Here is a 23886-nt window from a genome sequence, read left to right on the forward strand (position 1 = left end):
TGTATGAATCACAGAAAGTGGGGATGTAGGGGCTGCATCTAATAAGAAAGGCAAGTGGAATCTTGGCATTTATTGCAAAAGAACTGGTTTATAAAAGTAATGTTGTCACAATTGTATGAGATGATGTTGAGACCATACTTGGAGTATTGTATCCAGTTCTGGTTTCTTTACTTGAGGAAGGATGTGGTGGCATTAAAAGCAGTTCCGAGGAGGTTCTCCAGGTTGATTCAAGGGATGAAAGGGCTGTCATATGAGGAACAATTGAATACCTTGGACTTGTACTCGCTGGAGATCAGAAGAATGAGGGATGATCTGATTGACACACATAAAATGCTCAAGGGGATTGATAAGGTAGATGTGGAACAGATATTCCTCCTTGTCGGACAGTCTTGAACAAGAGGTCATAGATATAGCCTGAGAGGAAGTAGGTTCAAAACTGGGGTGAGGAGAAACTATTTCTCTGACAGGGTTGTGAATCTGTGGATCTCACTGTCCCAGAGTGCAGAAGAGGCAGAATCAATCAACAAATTCAAGAAAGAAATAGATATGTTTTGATGAAAAATGGGACAAAGGGCTGTGGGAAACAGGCAGGAATTGCGACCACAATAAGAACAGCCATGAATGTGACAAATGGTAGAGTGGGTTTGAAGGGCTGAATTGTCCACTCGCTCCTAATTTCTATGTTCCTCTGCCCAATAGCTATTGTGGTGATTTTCAATCTCAGATGTTAATGTTCTATATCTTTTCTTTGCTCTCATGCCTAGAATTTATCTTTTCGTTGAGACAGATCTTGCTGTTCAAGAGATGGGGATTTTTATTTACCTGCCTTACAGGGAGCAGGATGGTCAGCAAACTTATTCACTCATGTTGAAACTCACTCATGTTGAAACTCACTCATGTTGAAACACCCTACGTGATATTTGAGGATAACGATGATGCAGTTTTCCTCTGCATCAGAGCAACAGGAAAAATACAACTGGGGGAAAAATACATATCTCAGAGCCAGAAAATGGATGCAGAAACCTTTTACTCCAGGGCTTTGGTGTGTCCAGTGGTGTTTTGTCCTGTCATTGTGCAAGTTATTAATTAATGTCTTCATTTGACATTTTCTTCCATTAGAAACAGTTATGACAGCCCTGCAAGACCAGTTCCCTACATTGGTCCAATCAAAGCGAGTTCTTCTGACAGCTGGTGTTTGTTCGTTATTTTATCTGCTTGGCCTTCTATGTGTGACACAGGTAGGTTGTATTTCAGTGATATCAGCTGTTTTCACATGTACTCAGTAACTGTAAAAGGTGATCAAATTCACAGGATGAAAAAATAAAGAAGGCATTAGTGTTCTGGTCCTTTCTTTTTGCAGTTGTTTAATGTTGTGCAGTGATCATGTCATATTGATATCTTGCTGTGATTCTGAGTTTATTCTCAGATAATCCACTCTTACAATAGGACTGGGAAACAGGACCACGGTTCAGTTTATTATGTCATAAAATTGCTCAGCAGACACATTCGTTATCGCGGTTAGTTGTTACAGGGAAGCATAGCTGCTCTCCCTTCGCAATATGTACTGCACACTGAACAAGTCTATAGCTGTCAGTGACATGTATTATATCAAGGTTATATGCTCATCAGCATGTTCTTCTTAAAATGATATTACTATATTCCTATAACATACATGAATGAAAATAAATATATCTCAGACTGGTTGTGAGAACTATCACTCCAAAAATAGGTCACTGTGCTTAGGAGTTTAAGAATTGAACTGTTTAAGACTTTAAGTGGTTGTATAATGAATCAATAATTTAATAATCCTTCCAGATCTCATGATCTTCTTTCTGTCCTGTGATCTAGATTTATCAACTGACTGTTCTTGGCTCACTGATATTTTGGTGACTTTCCTTTTGTTAAAGAGGAGATTATTTTCATGGTTGCGTTCAACATTTTCATTCCCTGAGTTTACCTCTGGTGGTGTTCTGTGCACAGTCAGAATGCTCAATGTTAGAATGTTGTACAATTCCCCAAATTATTTTCTATTCCTCTTTCTCATTGTTCCATTAGATATTGTGACTCCTTGGGTTTAAGGCTCACTGCACTTTCTGAGTACTTCTGTGGGTGACCATGTTCCCTGGATGGGATGTATGATTCAAACCTTTTACCACTCTCACAAACTAGATAATTCCACACCCAGATGTCAAATGAGTGCTGTTTTTATTCTGCCTGAATGTTCAAGATGTTTATCCCATATTTACAGGAAATTGGACTGTTCATGACTTGGCAAATGTGTCCTGACTTGCTTTTTAATGTGATTGTTGCTGGTAATAGAAAGCCCATATCTAGACGTATTGTTATGAAGTGTGACATGGCAATATGGAGATGGTGTCCAGTTGCTCATTTCATGACGGATGGCTGAATAGTATGAACCATTTCATTCAGCAAAAATATTGGGTCTGGGATAATGTGGTGAGGCTGTCACATGATTTAAACCCCATGTAGTACACATCCAAGGTATCCTAGGTCCATAAAATATTTATCAGTGCAGTATGATCCAATTTCAGATATTTTCTCCAGGTACACAATGCACTTTATACTTATGGTGATTACCATGGGTGTAGTTGAGTAATCCTTCCAATGTCTGGTGGTTGGAAAATTGGAATATTACTCAGTGACTTGGTGAAAATTGTCACCGTGGATGGTAAGTAAATCTGTTACAAGCTTCAACCAAAGATATATTGGAATCTTGTGAGGGTAGAGAAATTTTTTTCTGTTGATGTGGTGGCTGACTTTGACATGCCTGATACACCCTCATAGTCTTCTCGATTTTTCTGTTGTGAACTGAACAATACACAGTGAGCTGTACAGGGGCCTTTTTCACCCTATGCCCATATGCCCCCGGTATAATGAGGCAATAGAGTTTACTAAAGAGCTTCAGCTACAAGCATCTGTTTATGTTTGAAAAGCATGCCTCTTGAGGGTCCCTGGCTCATCCTTGTCTGGCTAAATCCCTTGGAGCACATCTGGCATGTTTTGTATCCCATCGGGCCGGACTGATAATAACTTTCCTAAATGCCCTTAGTTGTGAATCATTCATTGTCTTTTTTCTTACTGTTGACCAATATTCATCTGGATTGATATTGATGATGTTTTCTTATGTAATGTTTTTGTAAGTGCAGCCAAACAGCCATTGTCTAATTTGGCGTTGGTACACCTCTCATTGTGTCTGAAGTAGCCCAGATTGTAACAAATATCAAAGTTATATCCCTGAACTTTTATGAGACATTGTTGTAGTCTTGATGGTGCACTTTTCAGTGGTTTATGTCAAATCATTTTCAATGTTTTGTTCCTACAATGAATCATTTTCTAAACTGGTACATATGGAAATTTGGGATAGTGCATACCAGAAGAAATGTTTTCTGTCCTCTGTTCAAACAGTTAGATTGTTATTATGATAGAATATTGGATCCAAAAGCAATGAATTTACCATTATGTATGCCTCCTCCTCTACATTATATACCCTCCCCACCTCTCCTAGCCTTCTCCCTTTTCACCGATGTTCCTTCTGTTTCTCTTCAGTCTCCTCCTGTGATGATCAGCTCCTCCACTATCCCCTATGATATTCCTGCTTATCCACCACCACCACACTGTTTTCTTTTGGCTCAGTTGGCTGGATGGTTGGTTTTAAAGAGAGTGATGCTGGAAAAGCACAGCCGGTCAGGCAGCATCTGAGGAGCAGGAGAGTTGATGTTTCGACCATAAGCTCTTTAACAGGAAGATGATTCCAGCACCACACGTTTTGACTCTGATTTCCAGTATCTGTAGTCCTCACTTTCTCCTGGATGGCTGATTTACAATGGGAGGGGGAGGGAGGGGGGGGGGGGGAGAGAGAGGGGCACCAACAACACAGGTTCAACTTCTGCATTGACTGAGGTTACCAACAAACAATAAAAATGTGAATTAAGAAGATTGATAATCCAACCATCAATAAATCGTTTTGGAGGTTTGACAACTCATTCTGACCTGGTGAGTGTATACCGATTTGAAGAGAAGTGTGTTATTTTCAGTTGCTCTTGACTGGTAACTCAGTTGCCTTGATGTTAGATGCTGCAACTCAGCATCATGTCATGATCATCGGCATCAGAATTTTCTCCCTCACTGTCTGCAAACATGCTTAGCTTAGCCTAGCCTTAGGGGAGACAATGGCCTACTGGTATTATCGGTAGACTGTTAATCCAGAGATCCAGGGAATGTTTTGGGAATCCAGGTTTGAATCCTGCCACAGCAGATGGTATAATTTGAATTCAATAGACTCTGGAATTAAGAGTCTAATGAATTCAAATGAATCCATTGTTGATTGTTAGAAACACCCCTTTGGTTCACTAATGTCCTTTACGGAAGGAAACTTCAATTATTACTTGGTCGGGCCGACATGAGAAAGTGAGGACTTCAGATGCTGGAGATTAGAGTCAAAAAGTGTGGCGCTGGAAAAGCACGGCTGGTCAGACAGCATCTGAGGAGCAGTAGAGTCGATGTTTTGAGCTTAAGCCCTTAATCAGAAATGAAGAGCTTGTGCTCAAAACGTCAACTCTCTCTTTTCGCAGCAGAGAGCGGCGGGAGCTGGGCGAAAGTTCAGGCAGAGCGCAAAGTCGGTCGGGAAGGTAAGTGATTTGCTATTAGAGTGGGTGTGTTAAGAACCTAAATTAAGAGTCCACAGGCTTGCTACAAAACAAGGGTCTAAGGAAGTTTTTAATCGAAGAGTGAGGCTTCAGCTCAGGAGTCTTTGAAAAGGAGGTTGAGTGAAGTGATTACGCCACAGTTGAAGAGGGTGAAGACATGACTGCCCAGCTGGTTCAGTGCGCTATGTGCTTGATGTGGGAGGTCAACGACTCTGGTGTGTCTGACTCGTACATGTGCGGAAAGTGTGTGCACATTCAGCTATTGACCGAGCATATTGCAGCGCTGATGAAAGAACTCGAGGACCTTAGGCTCATCCGAGGGAATGAGATCTTTCTGGACAAGACCTTCAGCGAGGTTATTACACCAATCATGCCAGAAGAGAGCAGAAGAGAGCAGACGATGAGGAAGGCAGAGAGGAGACAGGTGCAAGAGACCCCGGGAGAAGTACCTGTCAGGAACAAGTTGAAGCTGTTGGAAACAGTGGAGACTGATGACACTGCCAGTCCGCGAGGCGGCCAGGTCTGTCAATCAAAAGTTGGCGCAGAGGCAGAGCGGAAGAGTCGGACATCGCATAGAGCCGTGGTAATAGGGGACTCCATCGTGAGAGGAACTGACCGGGGTTTTTGTGGCAGCAGACGGGATTTAAAGATGGTGTGTTGTCTTCCTGGTGCCAGGGTGAAAGACATCGCGGACAGAGTGCAGGAAATCCTCAAGGACGAGGGTGAAGAGCCAGAGGTGGTGGTACATGTCGGCACAAATGATGTCGGGAAGAAGAGGAGGCACATACTACAGCGGGACTTTGGAGAACGAGGAAGAAGGCTGAAAAGCAGGACGTCCAAGGTGGTTATCTCTGGTTTGCTTCCAGTTCCTCGGGCTGGTGAGGCCAGAAACAGGGAGATAATGGACTTGAATGTGTGGTTGGGGAACTGGTGCAGGAAGCAAGGATTTAAGTTCTTGAATCACTGGGGTACATTTTGTGGCAAACATAAATTCTACAAGAGAGACGGTTTGCACCTTAACAGGTTAGGGATCAGCATTCTGGCAGGCAGGTTTTCTACTGCAACACCGCTACATTTAAACTAAGTAGCGGGGGGGAGGGGACAAACTGGATGTACAAAAAGGAAGTTGAAGGAAAAGTTAGAACAAGAGAAGTCAAGAAAGACAACTGTATCAATGAGGCAGAAAATTCAAAAAGGGATCATGCTGTAAGGTTGAGTGGAATAGGGGTTGATGGGAAGGGTGAGAGCAGTAACAAATTAAAAATGCTGTATATGAACGCACGAAGCATTAGAAATAAGATGGATGAGCTTGAGGCTCTTTTGGAAATTGGCAGATACGATATTGTGGGGATAACTGAGACGTGGCTTCAAGTGGACAGGGCCTGGGAAATGAATATTCAAGGCTACACGTGCTATCGTAAGGACAGACTGACGGGCAGAGGGGGTGGAGTGGCCTTGTTGGAAAGGGACGATATTCAGTCCCTTGCGCGGGGGGACCTAGAGTCAGGGAATGTAGAGTCAGTGTGGATAGAGCTGCGAAATAAAACGACCCTCTTGGGAGTCATCTACAGGCCCCCAAACAGTAGTCTGGATGTCGGATGTAAGTTGAATCAGGAGCTGAAATTGACCTGTGGTAAAGATGTTACTACAGTTGTTATGGGGAATGTTAACATGCAGGTAGACTGGGAGAATCAGGATGGTATTGGACCTCAAGAAAGAGACTTTATGGAGTGCTTCAGAGATGGATTCTTAGAGCAGCTGGTGCTGGAGCCGACCAGGGAGAAGGCAATTCTGGATCTAGTATTGTGTAATTAACCAGAATTGGTCAGAGACCTCGAAGTGAAGGAGCCATTGGGAAGTAGTGACCATAATACATTAAGTTTCAATCTGCAATTTGAGAGGGAGAGGGTACAGTCGGAAGTGACAGTACTTCTGTTGAATAAAGGGAACTATGGAGCTATGAGGGAGGAGCTGGCCAAAGTTCAATGGTGCAATACCTTAGCAGGGATGACCGTGGTGAAACAATGGCAGATATTTCTGTGTATAATGCAAAAGTTGCAGGATCAGTTCATTCCTAAAAGGAAGAAAGATCCCAGGAGGAGGCATGGGTGGCCGTGGCTGACGAGGGAAGTTAAACATATAAAGTTAAAAGAGAAAAAGTATAACATAGCAAAGATAAGTGGGAAAACAGAGGACTGGGAAGCTTTTAAAGAACAACAGAGGATTACTAAGAAGGAAATACGCAGAGGAAAAATGAGATACGAAGGTAAACTGGCCAATAATATAAAGGAGGATAGTAAAAGCTTTTTCAAGTATATGCAAGGCAAAAAAATGGTTAGGACTAAAATTGGGCCCTTGAAGACAGAAACAGGGGAATATATTACAGGGAACAAAGAAATGGCAGAAGAATTAAATGGGTACTTCAGATCTGTGTTCACTGGGGAAGACACAAGACTGGGGAAGACCCTGAGGTAGCAGTGACCGAAGGACCTGAACTTAAGGGAATCTGTATTTGCCAGGATTTGGTGTTGGAGAGACTGTTAGGTCTGAAGGTTGATAAGTCCCCAGGGCCTGATGGTCTACATCCCAGGGTACTGAAGGAGGTGGCTGGGGAAATCGTGGATGCGTTGGTGATTATTTTCCAGAATTCGATAGATTCGGGATCGGTACCTGAGGATTGGAGATTGGCTAATGTTATACCACTTTTTAAGAAAGGTGGGAGAGAGAAAGCAGGAAATTATAGACCAGTTAGTCTGACCTCAGTGGTGGGAAAGATGCTGGAGTCTATGATAAAGGATGAGATTACGGCACATCTGGATAGTAGTAACAGGATAGGACAGAGTCAGCATGGATTTATGAAGGGGAAATCGTGCTTGACTAATCTTCTGGAGTTTTTTGATGATGTAACTCTGAAGATGGATAAGGGAGATCCAGTAGATGTAATGTACCTGGACTTTCAGAAAGCTTTTGATAAAGTTCCACATAGGAGGTTAGTGAGTAAACTTAGGGCGCATGGTATTGGGGGCAAAGTACTAGATTGGATTGAAAATTGGTTGGCTGACAGGAAACAAAGGGTAGTGATAAACGGCTCCATTTCGGAATGGCAGGCAGTGACCAGTGGGGTATCGCAAGGATCCGTGTGGGACCGCAGCTTTTTACAATATATGTTAATAATATGGCATCAGCGATAACATTAGCAAATTTGCTGATGATACAAAGCTGGGTGGCAGGGTGAAATGTGATGAGGATGTTAGGAGATTACAGGGTGACCTGGACAAGTTAGGTGAGTGGGCAGATGCATGGGCAGATGCAGTTTAATGTGGATAAATGTATGGTTATCCACTTTGGTGGCAAGAACAGGAAGGCAGATTACTACCTCAATGGAATTAATTTAGGTAAAGGGGCAGTACAGAGAGATCTGGGTGTTCTTGTACACCAGTCAATGAAGGCAAGCATGCAGGTACAGCAGGTAGTGAAGAAAGCTAATAGCATGCTGGCCTTCATAACAAGAGGGATTGAGTACAGAAGCAAAGAGGTGCTTCTGCAGCTGTACAGTGCCCTGGTGAGACCACACCTGGAGTACTGTGTGCAGTTCTGGTCGCCAAATTTGAGGAAAGACATTCTGGCTATTGAGGGAGTGCAGCGTAGGTTCACAAGGTCAATTCCTGAAATGGAGGGATTACCTTACACTGAAAGACTGAAGCGACTGGGCTTGTATACCCTTGAGTTTAGAAGACTGAGAGGGGATATGATTGAGACGTATAAGATTATGAAAGGATTGGACACTCTGGCAGCAGGAAACATGTTTCCGCTGATGGGTGAGTGCCGAACCAGAGGACACAGCTTAAAAATACGGGGTAGACCATTTAGGACAGAGATGAGGAGAAACTTCTTCACCCAGAGAGTGGTGGCTGTGTGGAATGCTCTACCCAAGAGGGCAGTGGAGGACCAGTCTCTGGATTCATTTAAGAAAGAGTTGGATAGAGCTCTCAAAGATAGTGGAATCAAGGGTTATGGAGATAAGGCAGGAAGCGGATACTGATTAGGAATGATCAGCCATGATCATATTGAATGGCGGTGCAGGCTCGAAGGGCTGAATGGCCTACTTCTGCACCTATTGTCTATTGTCTATTGTCTCCTGCTCCTTGGATGCTGCCTGACCAGCTGTGCTTTTCCAGCACCACACCTTTTGACTCTATGACTGGGTTAGAAAATATAAATCTTTTATTCAAAAAGAAAGAAATACAGAGCAGTTAACTTACTATCTATCATCAGTAAAATGTTAGCAATTATTATTAAGGAATTTGTGGCATGACAATGTAGGTTTTGAAGTAGTCAAATAGAGCCAGTACGGTCTTGTGAAGGGAGAGAACATATTTCACCAATTTGTTAGAATTATTTCAGAAATAATATGAGTGTTTGGATAATGGGGAAATGGTGGATGTACTTTTTCTTATATTTCCAGAGGCATTTGATAAAGTGTCACATTAATATTTATTGTAGAACATAGGAGCTCATGGTACAGGGGTTAGCATATTGACATGGACAGAAAATTAGCTGGCTAATAGTAAACAGAGAGTCAGCACAAATGTGTTTTTTTTTCAGGTTCTCATGATGTAACAAGTGGCGTGCCTCAGGGTAAATTCTGGCATTTGAATGATTTACAATTTACATCAATGACATAGATGAAGCAGTAGAAGACACAGTTACCAAAGTTGCTGATGACATAAATTTGGAAAGTAATTTTCAAGGAAGACATAAGGGGGTTATAAAAAGAGAAAGATGGATTAAGTCGGTGGGCAAAGATGTAGCAAATGGAGCATAATGTAGGAAAACATGAAGTGTTTCCCTTTTAGCAGGAAGAATAAAAATTAAAACATCATATCAAAATGATTAGAGATTGCAGAACTCTGAGAGACAGAAGGATGCGTGACAATCAAAAGTTACTGTGCAGATGCAGCATATAGAGTCATAGAGATGTATAGCATGGAAACAGACCCTTTAGTCCAATCTGTCCATGCTGACCAGATATCCCAACCCAATCTAGTCCAACCTGCCAGCACCCAGCCCATATCCCTCCAAACCTTCCTTTCATATACCCATCCAATTGCCTTCTGAATGTTGCAATTGTACCAGCCTCCACCACTTCCTCTGGTAGCTCATTCCATACACGTACTACCCTCTGTGTGGAAAAAAGTTGCCCCTTAGGTCTCTATTATATCTTTCCCCTCTCACCCTAAACCTAGGCCCTCCAGTTCTGGACTCCCTGACCCCAGGGAACTTTGTCTATTTATCCTATCTATGCCCCTCATAATTTTGTACACCTCTATAAGATCACCCTTCAGCCTCCGACGTGCCAAGGAAAACAGCCCCAGCCTGTTCAACCTCTCCCTATAGCTCAAATCCTCCAACCCTGGCAACATCCTTGTAAATCTTTTCTGAACCCTTTCATATTTCACAACGATGGCACAGTGGTTAGCACTGCTGCCTCACAGCACCAGAGACCCGGGTTCAATTCCCGCCTCAGGTGACTCTCTGTGTGGAGTTTGCACATTCTCCCCGTGTCTGTGTGGGTTTCCTCCGGGTGCGCCGGTTTCCTCCCACAATCCAAAAATGTGCAAGTTAGGTGAATTGGCCAAGTTAAATTGCCCATAGTGTTAGATGAAGGGGTAAATGTAGGGGAATGGGTCTGAGTGGGTTGCGCTTTGGCGGATCGGTGTGGACTTGTTGGGCCGAAGGGCTTGTTTCCACACTGTAAATAATCTAATCTAATCTTTCCAATAGGAAGGAGACTAGAATTGCACACAATATTTCAACAGTGGTCTAACCAATGTCCTGTACAGCCGCATCATGACCTTCTAACTCCTGTACTCAATACTCTAACCAATAAAGGAAAGCATACCAAATGCCTTCTTCACGATCCTATCTACCAGCGATTCCACTCCAAGGTCTCTTTGTTCAGTAACACTCCCTCCGCCCTTACCATTAAGCATGTAAGTCCTAAGATTTGCTTTCCCAAAATGCAGCACCTCACATTTATCTGAATTAAACTCCATCTGTCACTTCTCAGCCCATTGGCCCATCTGATCAAGATCCTGTTGTAATCTGAGGTAACCTTCTTCGCTGTCCACTACACCTCCAATTTTGGTGTCATCTGCAAATTTACTAACTGTACCTCTAACGCTCACATCCAAATCATTTATATAAATGACAAAAAGTAGAGGACCCAGCAGCAATCCTTGTGGCACTCCACTGGTCACAGGCCTCCAGTCTGAAAAACAACCCTCCAATATATTTAGGAAAAACGAAGAGTGTGCTGCTGGAAAAGCACAGCAGATCAGGCAGAATCCAACGAGCAGGAAAATCAATGTTTTGGGTATGAGACTTTCATCAGGAGTGAGGCTGGTGGCCCAAGAGGGCTGACAGATAAATGAGAGAAGGAGTGGGCTGGGGGTAAGGTAGCTGAGAATGCGATAGGTAGATAAAGTTGGGAGTGAAGGCGATAGGTTAGAGAGGAGGATGGAGTAGAAAGATGGGAAGGAAGATGGACAGGTAGGACAGGTCAAGAGGGTGGTGTCCAGTTGGAAAGTTGCATCTGGGATAAGGTGGGGGGAGGGAAAATGAGGAAACTGGTGAAATCCACATTGATCCTATGTGGTTGGAGGGTCCCAATGTGGAAGATGAGGCATTCTTCCTCCAGGCATCGGGTGGTTAGGGTTTGGCGGTGGAGGAGGCCCAGGCCTTGCATGTCCTTAGTGAATGGGGAGTTAAAGTGTTCGGCAATGGGGCAATGGGATTGTTTGAGCCTGTGTCCTGGAGATGCCCTCTGAAACGTTCTGCAAACTGGAGTTCTGTCTCCCCGATGTAGAGGAGACCACATTGGGAGCAATAGACATAGTAGATGATATGTGTGGAAGTGCAGATAAATCTCTGACAGATGTGGAAGGCTCCTTTGGGGCCTTGGACGGAGGTAAGTGGGGAGGCGTGGGTGGAGTTTTGCAATTCTTTTGGTGGCAGGGGAAGGTGCCAGGATAGGAGGGTGGGTTGGTGGGGGCATGGACTGAACAAGGGAGTTGCAGAAGGAATGGTCTTTATGGACCATGGATAGGGGTGGGGAGGGAGATATATTATCTCGTGCATTCTCAGCTATCCTCCCCCCAGCCTCATCCCTCTCCCATTTATCTCTCAGCCCCCTTGGCCCACAAGCCTCATTCCTGATGAAGGGCTTATGCCCAAAACATCAACTCTCCTGCTCCTCAGATGCTGCCTGACTGGCTGTGTTTTTCCAGCACCGCACTCTTCAACTTTGATCTCCAGCATTTGCAGTCCTCACCTATATATTTGGGAAAGCTAATATAACTTTATCATTTGCTGCAAGGCTGAGTGGATACAAAAGTAGAGATGTTAAGCTTCAGTTATGCAGTGCACTGATGGTTCCATAATGTGAGAGTCTGTATACAGTATTGCTTGTATTATGGAAAGAAGGACGCAAATATATTCAAAGCAATTCATAACAGCAGTAACCTTATTAAATTATGTGGAGGTGCCAGTGTTGGACTCGGATGTACAAAGTTGAAAATCACATATCACCAGGTTATAGTCCAACAGCTTCTTTTGGAAGCACTAGCTTTCAAAGGTTTGCTTTGAATTCTATGTCATACGATCTTATACTCCATAACCACCTGATGAAGGAACGGCGGTCAGAAAGCTAATGCTTCCAAATAAACCTGTTGGATCATAACCTGGTGTGTGATTTTAACCTTATTAAATGGTGGAGTAAGCCCCAGGGACAGGATGGCCTACTCCTGAGCCATGTTCCCTTATTCAGATATTTGTGTTGAATGGGAATGTAGTTCAGATACTGAGTGGGGAGAGTTGGTAATTTCACAAATCCCATTAATGCAATGTTCCCAGGCAGTTAAAACTGGAGGCAAAGAGTTAAGATGTACATGAGGGGTCATGATGTCTAAATCTAGGATGTATTTAGATTAGATTAGATTACTTACAATGTGGAAACAGACCCTTCGGCCCAACAAGTCCACACCAACCCTCCGAAGAGCAACCCACCCAGACCCATTCCCCTACACCTAACACTACAGACAATTTAGCATGGCCAACTCACCTAACCTGCACATTTTTGGAGTGTGGGAGGAAACCAGAACACCCGGAGAGTGCTCACGCAGACACAGGGAGAATGTGCAAACTCCACACAGACAGTTGCCTGAGGCGGGAATTGAACCTGGGTCTCTGGCGCTGTGAGGCAGTAGTGCTAACTACTGAGCCACCATGCTGCCCATAGGGTCATAAAGTCAGAGATGTACAGCACAGAAACAGATCCTTCATCCATGGTATCAGATATCCTAAATTAATGTAGTCTTATTTGCCACTCTAGACTATTCCTATTTATATATCCATCCAAAAGCCTTTTAAATGTTGTAATTATACCAGCCTCCAAAACTTCCATACACACATCACCTTCTGCATGAAACTGCGCCCCAAGGTCTCTTTGTTCAACAACGCTCCCCAGGACCTTAACATTAAGTGTATAAATTCTGCCCTAACTTACTTTTCGAAAATGCAGCACCTCACATTTATCTAAATTAAACCCCATCTGTCACTCCTCAGCCCATTGGCCCAGCTGATCAAGGTCCAATTGGACTCTGAGGTAACCTCTTCACTTATTTGATCACGTGAGATCACATTTGGAACACTGCAGGTAAATTCTGATCTCCCCATTTCAAAAATGACTTTCAGGTGAGAATGGAGAAGAGGGAACAGCAACATAATTGAATCCCACACACAAATGAATGAGGGAATATTGAGCATCGAGTTAGAATTGTGTTGGAACAGTTCTGAAGATGAGTTGTACCAGACTGGAATCAATATGTTAGTTTCTTTCTCCACAGATACTGCCAGACCTGCTGATTTTTTCCAGGAATTTCTGTGTTTGTTTCAGATTTCCAGCATCTGTAGTATTTTGCTTTAGTTATGATGTGGAAGTGACAATGTTGGACTGGAGTGGACAATTTCAGAAGTCATACGATGTCAGGCTATAATCCAACAGGTTTATTTGAAATCAGAAGCTTTCAGAGCACTGCTCCTTCATCATCTGATGAAGAAGCTTGTGATTTCAAATAAATCTGTTGGAATATAATCTGACATTGTGACTTCTGAATTTGCTTTAGTTAGAATTGTGCTTTTATTATAAGCACTTACATGTATACATTTTTCAAATCTCATCAAAGTCTGAATTTGAAAGTAAGAGTATGATCATTTTCCTGTGTACCATTTTTGAATTTTCCATTTAATTTTAGGCTGGGATTTACTGGCTAAATTTAATGGATCATTACGTTACGGACTGGATTCTCGTTATAACAGCTCTCCTGCAACTCATCGGTCTCAGCTGGATCTATGGTCAGTCAATCATAAAAGAGACCAAAACAAATAAACATATTAAATTTAAAGTACTTTGTGAAAATTAAGGTTTCTTTAATAAAATCAGACCAAATGAATCAGATGCTGGCAGACGTGTATCAGAATTCACTTGCTCTTCCTGACAATGAAACCTAATTGGTTCCAGAAACCAGCATGAAACACACAACATCATTTTTTGCATCCTTCACTCAGGATCCACTTGTTTTTGCTGGATTTCAGCCAATTTTACTACAGTCATTGTCTTGTTAATTGCTGATACTTGTATTATTGCACAAATCCAAGATCACATAGGGAGTTTATCTTTCTGCTGTTAGATTGCTTCACAAATATGTGATGTACAAAGGTTCCTGACTGACCTTTAGTAGCAGTGATAATATTAGCAGCCAGCTTGCAGTTACTGTGTGTTTGTTGTATGTAGTGAGGCAGCACAGAGCCCAGACTGGGTAAGTATGAGTTTTATAGCAATATAAGTACTTAAGACAATGAGACCATAAGACAGAGGAGTTGAAGTAGGCCATTCACCCCACTGATTTTGCGCCACCATTCAATGAGGTCATGGCTGATTTGACTATCCTTCACTGCACTTTCCGACCATTTCCCCACAATGTTTGATTCCTTTACTGATTTACAATCTATCTTACATGAATAGACTTATATACCTAGCCTCAACAGCACTCTGTGGTAAAAAGAATACCACTGCACTCTAAGAGCAAAAAGTCTTCCTCATCTCTGTCTTAAATATGTAACCTCTTGGTTCTCAGGAGATGCCTTCTGGTCCCAGACTCTAGCATAAGTGAAAACAGCCTCTATTCCTATATCTGATCAAGCACAATCGTTAACAATCATATACTTTTCAAAATAGATCGCCTCTTATTCCACGAAATTCAAAAGAGCTCAAGCCCAAACTACTCGAACACTCCTGAAAAGAAAGTCTCTCCATATCCGAAATTAATCTCATGAACCTTCTTTGGACTGCCTCCAAAGCCAATATATTTTTTTTGAGGGGGAGATGATGACCTGATGATATAATCGCTGGATTGTTAACCCAGGTACTGCCTTAGGGATCCAGGCTCGAATCCCATCATGGCAAATGGTGCAATTTGAATCATAAAATCTCTGCAATGTGGAAGCGGGCCATTTGGCCCAACGAGTGCACACCAACTCTTTGATGAGCATCCTACCCAGACCCAGACCCCTACCCTATCCCCGTAATCATGCATTTCCCATGCCTAACCAGCCTAGCCTGCACATCCGTGGACATTATAGAGGAACTTAGCACGGCCAGTCCAACCAAGCTGCATAACTTTGGACTGTGGGAGGAAACTGGAGCACCTGGAGGAAACCCATACAGACATGGGGAGAATGTGCAAAATCCACACAGACAGCCACCTGAGGCTGGATTTGAACCCAGGTCCGTGGTGCTGTGAGGCAACATTGCTCACCACTGAATCACTGTGCTGTCCCGTTTTATTGAATTCAATAAAAATCTAGAATTAAGAGTCCAATTATGACCTTGAATCAATGTCAATGATTGAAAAAACCCCTCTGGTTTGCTAATGTCCTTCAGGGAAAGAAACTGCTATCCTTACCTGGTCTGGACAACATGTGACTCTGGACACATAGCAGTATGGTTGACTCTTAACTGCTCTCTGGGATGGGCGATAAATTCTACTGAGCCAGTGGCATCCTCATCCCATGGAGGAATAGAAACTGTTCCGAATATTCCAGCCATGGTCTCACTAGTGCCTTGAACATTTATAACAAAGCTTACCTATTTTTGTATTCTGTTTGCCTTGAAATAAAGGCCAACTATCCATTTTCCTTCCCTCATACCCATAAAATTTAAAGGCCAGGCTTTTCAGATTTATGCACAAGGAACCCCAAATCCTTCTGTGCTGCAGCTTTCTGCAGTCTTTTCAGTCAAATAATATTCAACTCCTCTATTCCTCCCGCCAAAGTGTATTACTCACATTTTTCCACTTTATATTCTACCTGGCTAGTTCTTGTTCTTTCACATAACCTATTGTATCTCTCAATAGAATCTTTGTGTCATCCTCACCAAATGCTCTCCCACCTATTTTTGTGATCTGGAAACTTGGTGATTGTATATTTACTTTCTTCATTTCAGTCATAATCGAGGCCCTAGCTCTAATCTCTGTCATACAGTTACAGGTTGCCATCCTGAAAATGTCCCCACTTTGGGCGGCACAGTGGCCCAGTGGTTAGCACTGCTACCTCACAATAATTCTGTGTTGTTTTGTATCTTGAGGACCACAATAGCACAGAATTACTGAGCTGAAACCAATTGCTGAGTTCTGGAGCCATGAAGATGGCCTCAACCACGATCTTGGTTACAAGTCGTACTACATGTGACCCCATTACACTGTTCTGTACCTGTAAGATCTTCCTTACTGTCCAGTTTTGACACCATCACCTTGATAACTTATTATGATCTCTCTACCTTATTTAATGTGTAGAGTTTTGGATTAGTACTTGTTACTTTGGTTAGACCCTCGGCGTGTGACTCTTATACCTACCATGTTATTCCAGTCATCTGGTTTGTCTCCAGAACTACCTTATTTTTAATATTTTGTAATTATCTCTCTTCCTTAATGAATCAGATTATAGATCATCCCTTCACCTGCTATTCAGCTGTTGACACTTTATTCACACCATCTGACACTCTTGATCACCTGCAGAGACATATTATTCAGTCTGTCAACACTCCACTCACACCACTTGTATGATATTTTGATCTCTCTGATTATAAACTCTGTGTCTGTGTGCTTCTCTTTACTTCACCTGACGAAGGGGCAGTGCTCTGAAAGCATTTGATTTCAAATAAACTTTTTGGACTATAATGTGGTGCCATGTGACTTCTGACCTTGTCCACCCAGGCCAACACTGGCAGCTCCATATGTTGTGGTTACAACTTCATTAAAAGCCCGTTAAGTATCCATACAAACACTGTCAGTCTAGAACAACCCTACAGTGTTACTTATATTGATCCCAGACATAGCAGGCAGGCAGGGGGAAGGAGTGTCCTGCCTGATGAGTAGGGATCTAAAGGTTCTACTGCATAGTGTGGTGTTGAGGTGGGATTTCTTCTTACCCCTGGATTGGTAAGATCAGGGCATGACATGACAACCTGGTCCGAGGTTGCCACCTGGATCAGTGCAATCTCAGCCATCTGGAGGAATACCCAGCAGTGAAAGAAGGAAGTCAATGATCTTCTCCACTTTGCTAGTAAGTGCGACCATGTTTGTTATCTCACCCTCACCGTAACTCTCTTGCTATATCCACCTTCCACTGAGTCTCATGCCCTACCAATCTCACTACAGCTTGCAATCTGTCCCCCTCCGCTCACTCACACCTACCCCAATCCCAGACACCATTAATCCTGCAGTCCCTCTGCACTGCTTGTTCACTCAGGATATCTCCCAGCTGCACCTACAGTAACAATTGGGACACGCCCTTTCATCTCCATTAATACCTGCCTCTGTCTCATTTCAGGAAGTAAGCAGCCCACAGTAGAGCAGAAAGACTCAAGCCAGGTGGTGGGCTGACCTTCATTCAGTTCCTAACCCCTTACGTGGAGTAAACACTAATGTTGACCACCCTGAGCAGCTGGTTGCCCATGTCTAAGCACATGGAATTGGTATCAGAGACTGCCCATGACTTACTGTGCCAGCACCCCATTACACCCTCCTTGATTTGACAGAGTCCTGTTGACAACCACAACAAGATTCCTTCCTTTGTGTCTGCACTAAATGGCAAGGAGCGACTGGAATAATATCCCTGGCTGAGGTAGCAAACACACAAAGGCAAAAGGCAAGGCAAGGGAGAGGTGTTGTGAGCATCCAGGCCAGCTCAGAATGAGTGAGAATTGGGACAGCAAGTGACCAGCCTGGAGATGCAGCCTGGGTTCATGCTCTTGGGTGTGCTGGCCGAGGCATTACAATGATAGTCACTGGGGCAGACTGTGGTGCAGTACTGAAGTGTAGAAATTTTCTGAGATGGTCCAGCAAGATATCAGAGAATGGCACATATCAGATCCAATACCATGAATGTAAAGTGTATGTGGCTGGCATCCTTGGAGTATTCTCTGAGACCTCAGTGCCTAATATTTAGGTCATCTGGAGCAGGTAACAAGCTGAATTCACGAGATCCTCACTCTAATCTCCAGGTCAAGTTTTCTCAATGTTGAGCTTGTTAGGTGAGTTTAAGATAGGAAGCTGAATATTAGTTAGGCGTGTTGTACCATTAGCTTGCTGCTTAATAGGGAATAATCCCATTAATTAGGAACTCATCACTGCTGAGTGACAGATTCAGCTCATTGCTTACTGAAAGAATCAAAAAAAATGGTCTTCCCGACATCAGAATTGCTACAGTTCTCATCCAATTCTCGAATAAACCTTGCCAAGCTCACATCATCCAGATCCCGACAAGATACTGCTGTCGATCTTCTATCAGCTCACCAATTCACTATCCATGGTCATACTGTACACCCAGCACAATGGGCTCTCAGGTTATTAAGGAGCCTCATGTGTGGTACTATCTCAAATGTTTGAGCTGATCCAATATAACTGGATTTCTTTAGGAATCCAGCAGCAACCACATGCTACAGCTGCAACATATCACCTAAGTGGTCATCTCTATTGCATTTAACACAATGGTGTATTTTATAAGTTTTAATTAATTACACTTATACCCCTGTTCTTTACATTGGAAACACCCAACTCTTTACCCTTCATTGGTTTCTATCAGTATTAAGCGTATCCCTAACAAGTGATTTGTAATAAGATTAGAGAAAATTAGCCTATTTTTGCTGTTGTTCACATGTTTCTATATTTAGGGTTTGTTATGAACTCTTCACTTTCATATTTTACAAGTCCTTAGCAGAAATAGACCCATTCAGCCCCTCAAGCCTGCTCCACCATCAATACGGTCATGATTGATCTGTTTGTGTTTCAAATTCTAAGTTACCTTCATCGCCCAAGAAGAACTCATTCCAGGAAAAGCTTATGTTTCCAATTTGTGCTGGGATGGACAGACCCTTGTTACTAAAATGAGAGAGAAAGATCAATCAGTTGGTGACAAGAATCAATTTCCTTATCCTGTTTGAAATCTGGAGCAATCCCTTCTCTGGGTTAACCTGTTCATCAGTGCCACCCTGTACAAGATGTACTTCAACAGTAAACAAGCTGCCCTAAAGACAGGGCAGAGTGAGTGATGGTGTCTCTCTTCTTCCTTGTTGTTCACAGGGACAAACAGATTCATCAAGGACATTGAGATGATGATTGGGGAAAGGACTTGGCTCTTCTGGCTGTGGTGGAGAATGTGTTGGATTCTGATCTCTCCGTGTTTGCTGGTGGTAAGAAGCTGTTACACATTATTTTGATTTAAACTGAAAATACCCAATCTCTCATTCTGTTTCTGATTTAGTTTTGTATCTTATCCACATTCAGGCAGTCTTAATCTGGTCCTTGACAACATTTGCCCCACTAAGATATGGATCTGTTGAATACCCTGTCTGGTCAGGAGCACTGGGCTGGTGTATGACCATCTTCTGTATTATGTGGATCCCCATCATGGCTGTGGTGAGAGTAGTCCAAGCTGAGGGCCCCACCTTGTGGCAGGTGAGGGACGCTTTGAAATCTTTTAAAGATTAAGGAACACAGAACATAAAATTAGGTTTTGGATCATGATAGATGCAATGCAAAGCACATTGTTTCAAAATCAAAATGTCTTTTTGTTGTCCTTTCACTTATGCTCAGTTCAGTCCACCGTGATACCATCTTGGTTCAGGCACTAAAGCTGGAGTGGACTGGAAGTAGTATCTGTGAATGTTTGAATATACAACTAAAAGAAAGTGGATCGGTCAGCTCAGTTGGTTGGATGGGTGAGTTGGTGATGCTGAGTGATGCCAATCCCTGTACCAGCTGAGGTTACTGTGATGAACTCTCCTTCTGGAACTCTCCCCTTGATCCTCAGGTTAAACCACCATCAATCACCTCACTCTCTGTTGAGAGAGCAGCCCTGTGATCTGATAGGACTATGGTTATTTCAATGTTACAAAAAAACATAATTTATCACATTTATGCAATTAAAACAAAGATAGGTTTTAAAATAATAAAAGAATTGCACTATTGGAACACATCACAAATATGAACATATCAGGGTGTTGCAGTACCTTGGAAAATGGAGGTCACCTTAATTTAACAAATATAAACAAAAGGTCCACTAAACTCTATATTTTGTATTTCAGTCATGGATCACAGATTGTTAGGTTGATTTCATTAAATTCTCAATCAATTCATACACTATTTATGCACCTTACAAAGTTGGAGTTTGGACTGTTTCAAAACGATCTCTCAGTTTCAGAATGGTGTCTTCTGCATTGCAGATCTTTACGTTTGTCTGGTTGTAATAACAAGTAGTGGCATTAGGTGGTGGGATTCAGTAGTTTTCGAATAAAGTCCACGTGGAACATTTCCTGGTTTCAGTACAGGTTTGTCAAGATCAATCTCACATTTTGTTTCTTCATGCTTTCAATGAGAGAAAAGGCAGGGAGACAGTGAGTTTTGAGGAAGGAATTCCAAAGTCCCGTAATTCAGCAACTGAGGGGCCATCTACTAATGGTCAAACTATTTAAACAGCAAGGGTTCAAAATGCTTGATTTAGACAACCCCACATGTCACAGAGATTTCCAGGAAAGGGTGAGCCAAGACCATGGAAAGATTTGGAAACAAGCAGGAGAATGTTAAACTTGAGTACTTACTGAAGCAGGAGCCAATATGAATTAGTGAGAAAGGAATGATCGATGATCAGGGCTTGATGTAATGAAGAGCACAGATTTGAATTATTAAGTTCACAGAGGGTCGGATTTGGGAGGTCAGCTGAGTTGTTACTTGAATAGGAGAAAGTGAGGACTGCAGATGCTGGAGGTCAGAGTCAAGAGTGTGGTGCTGGAAAAGCATAGCTGGTCAGGCAGCATCCAAGGAACAGAGAATTAATGTTTCAGGCTAAAGCCGTGAGGAAGGGCTTTAGCCAAAAATGTCGATTCTCCTGCTCCTTGGATGCTGCCTGACCTGCTGTGCTTTTCCAACATCAAACTCTCGATTTGCTATTTGAATAGCCAAGTGCCAATGGCATGACTGCATGGGTGTGGATTTTTGCAACAGAGGATTTCTGTAAGTACAGAGGAATCGAATCAGATGATGCAGGCAAAAATATATGGTTTTAGTGCTGTTATGAAAATGTTGTCAGAAGCTCATTTCAGCATCAAAAACAGATCAAAACAAATCGTCACAAGTAGGGTGATAAAGAAAGTTTATGGCGTACTTGCCGTTATTGCTCAGGGAACTGAGTACAAGAATCAGGAGGTCATGTTACAGCTTTATAAGACTTTGCTTAGGCTGCATGACGACTATTGCGTTTAATTCTAGTCGCCACATTACAAGAAGGATGTGGAGGCTTTGGAGAGGGTGTAGAAGAGGTTTACCAGGATGAGGCTTGGATTAGAGGGTATGAGCTCTAAGAAGAGGCTAGAAAAACTCAGGTTGTTTTCTCTGGAGCAGCTGATAGAAGCCTACAAAATTATGAGATGGATAGATAGGGTTGACAGTCAAAATCTTTTTCCCCCCCCACAGTTCAAAAATACTAAGAGAAGCATTTAAGGTGAGAGGGCAAAAGTTCAAAGGAGATGTGAGGGGCAAGTTTTTTTACACAAAGAGTGGCAGGAGTCTGGAACAGGCTGCCGGGGTGGGGGTGGAGGCAGATATGATAAAGGCATTTAGGAACTTTTAATTAAAGACATGAATATGCAAGGAATGAAGGGATGTGAACCAATGGCAGGCAGAAGAAAATAGTTTAATTTTGCATCATGTTCGGTACAATATTGTGGACTGAAGGATTAGTGTCTGTACCGTACTGTTCGATATAAGACCAAAGTTATGGTTTGTCTGTCTCAACTACACAAAGTTCACAGAATCTGAGTTGTTATGGTGCAGAAAGAAGCCATTCAGCCCATCATGCCTGTACCAGCCCTCTGAATGTGCAGAAGGCCTTAGTATTATTCCCCCGGCTTTTTCCCATAACCCTGGACATTATTCCCATTTCAGTGATTATTCAGTGCTGTCTCTAGTACACCGAATGATTCTGCAATAAAAGATCAAAACAATGGCACTTTTAAAAGGAGGATGACAGACAAAGGCAGTGACCACAGGGTCAGAGAAAGACTGACCCTGCTGTCTGACACAGCAGTGAATCTGCACTATCACTGCTTTTGCTGTTTGAGTTCATGTATCTCTGGACATTAGAGTGCATTTAGGAAAATTTAACAAACAGTGAAATTCACAGCTGACCTTAGAGGAACCTGTGTGGGTGAGCTCACAGCACAGGAACAGACATGTGCATAGTTTGTACTTGTAATCTTGCTGTAAATTTACAGTAGTGAATAGATTGGGTTCTTTCTTAATTATATCTTTTATTGAGATCGGTCTCTTGATTAAATTTTAAAAATATAAACCATAGGTACTAAGTTAGCATGGAGCAGTGTTTTTTTTTAAGAGCAAAAAGATGGTGCTATTTTCTGGGTCTGTAGATTGTGAAGGAGCAACGATGACCTTTAGTTGAGTGAGGTGCTCTTCCTATCAGATGTGGGAGTTTAGGGAGCATTTCCATGTTACTGATGGTTACTTCTGCAGGAAGTGTCTTTGATTGTGAATCCTATCAGATCGCATGGTTAGAGGCAATAAGGAATTTACAAGAGCTAGGGAATATGACGGGTGGCAGTTATAGGAAGCGAGAAAAGCCGCAGAAACATTCAGGTAGATGGGTTAACTCCAGGAAAATTAGGATGGGTAGGCAGGTAGTACAGGAGTCTTCTGTGGCTGTCCCCATCTCACACAAGTATGCTGTTTTGGAAAATGTAGGGGGTGATGGACTTTCCGGGGAATGTAGCACGAACAGCCAAATTTCTGGTCCGGAGGCTGGTTCTCAATGTAATGAGGGGTACGTCAGGTTCCAAGAGATCAATTGTGAGAGGGAACTTTCTAGTCAGAGGCATAGACAGACACTTCTGGGGCCAACAGTGAAAAGTCAGAATGGTGTGTTGCCAGGATCAAGGATATGTTGGAGAGAGTGCCGAATGTTCTCAAGGGGGAGAGGGACCAGCAGGAGGTCATTGTACACTTTGGAACTAATGATATAGGAAGGGAAAAGGATGAGATTCTAAAGGGACAATATAGACGCTTAGTCAGGAATTCAAGAGGAGGTTCTCTAGGGTAGCAATATGTGGAATAACCCTGGTACTACAAGCTAATGAGGGTATGAATAGAAGGAAAGAGCAGATGAATGTGTGGCTGAGGAGATAGTGCAGGGGAGAAGGGTTTACATTAATGGATCAATGAAATCTCTTCTGGGGTAGAAGTGACCTCCACAAGAAGGATGGATTGCACCTGAATTGGAAGGGGATGAATATACTGGCAGGGAAAATTGCTTGAGCTGCTCAGGAGGATTTAAACTAGTAAGGTGGGGGGGGGGGAATAGTGGGACCCAGGGAAATAGTGAAGAAAAAGATCAATTTGAGATTGGTTGGGAAAGGTAACTAGTTAAAGCAGGCAAGAACAAAGCAGAAACCAACTACAGGTTGGACTGATAAATTAAACTGTAATTATTTCAATTCAAGAGAGCTAACAGGTGTTAGGCCGGAACCTCGGGGTTCCAGTCTTTGCGAGTTCTTTGGAAGGAGAGACCGCACCAGCTTCTTTAGTTTGGAGCA

General features: G+C 42.7%; 1 protein-coding gene across 1 annotated transcript in view; it reads left to right on the top strand.

Moving 5' to 3' along the window:
• LOC132820012 (sodium- and chloride-dependent neutral and basic amino acid transporter B(0+)-like) overlaps positions 1-23886 on the top strand; it is a 59834-nt gene that overhangs the window by 20811 nt on the left and 15137 nt on the right. Inside the window, exons 10-13 of the mRNA XM_060831939.1 lie at positions 1120-1238; positions 13982-14081; positions 19367-19476; positions 19571-19741. Of these exons, the coding sequence (XP_060687922.1) occupies positions 1120-1238; positions 13982-14081; positions 19367-19476; positions 19571-19741 (500 nt within the window). The remainder of the gene's footprint in view (positions 1-1119; positions 1239-13981; positions 14082-19366; positions 19477-19570; positions 19742-23886) is intronic.

This window comes from Hemiscyllium ocellatum, chromosome 11 (assembly GCF_020745735.1).
Source record: "Hemiscyllium ocellatum isolate sHemOce1 chromosome 11, sHemOce1.pat.X.cur, whole genome shotgun sequence".
NCBI lineage: Eukaryota > Metazoa > Chordata > Chondrichthyes > Orectolobiformes > Hemiscylliidae > Hemiscyllium > Hemiscyllium ocellatum.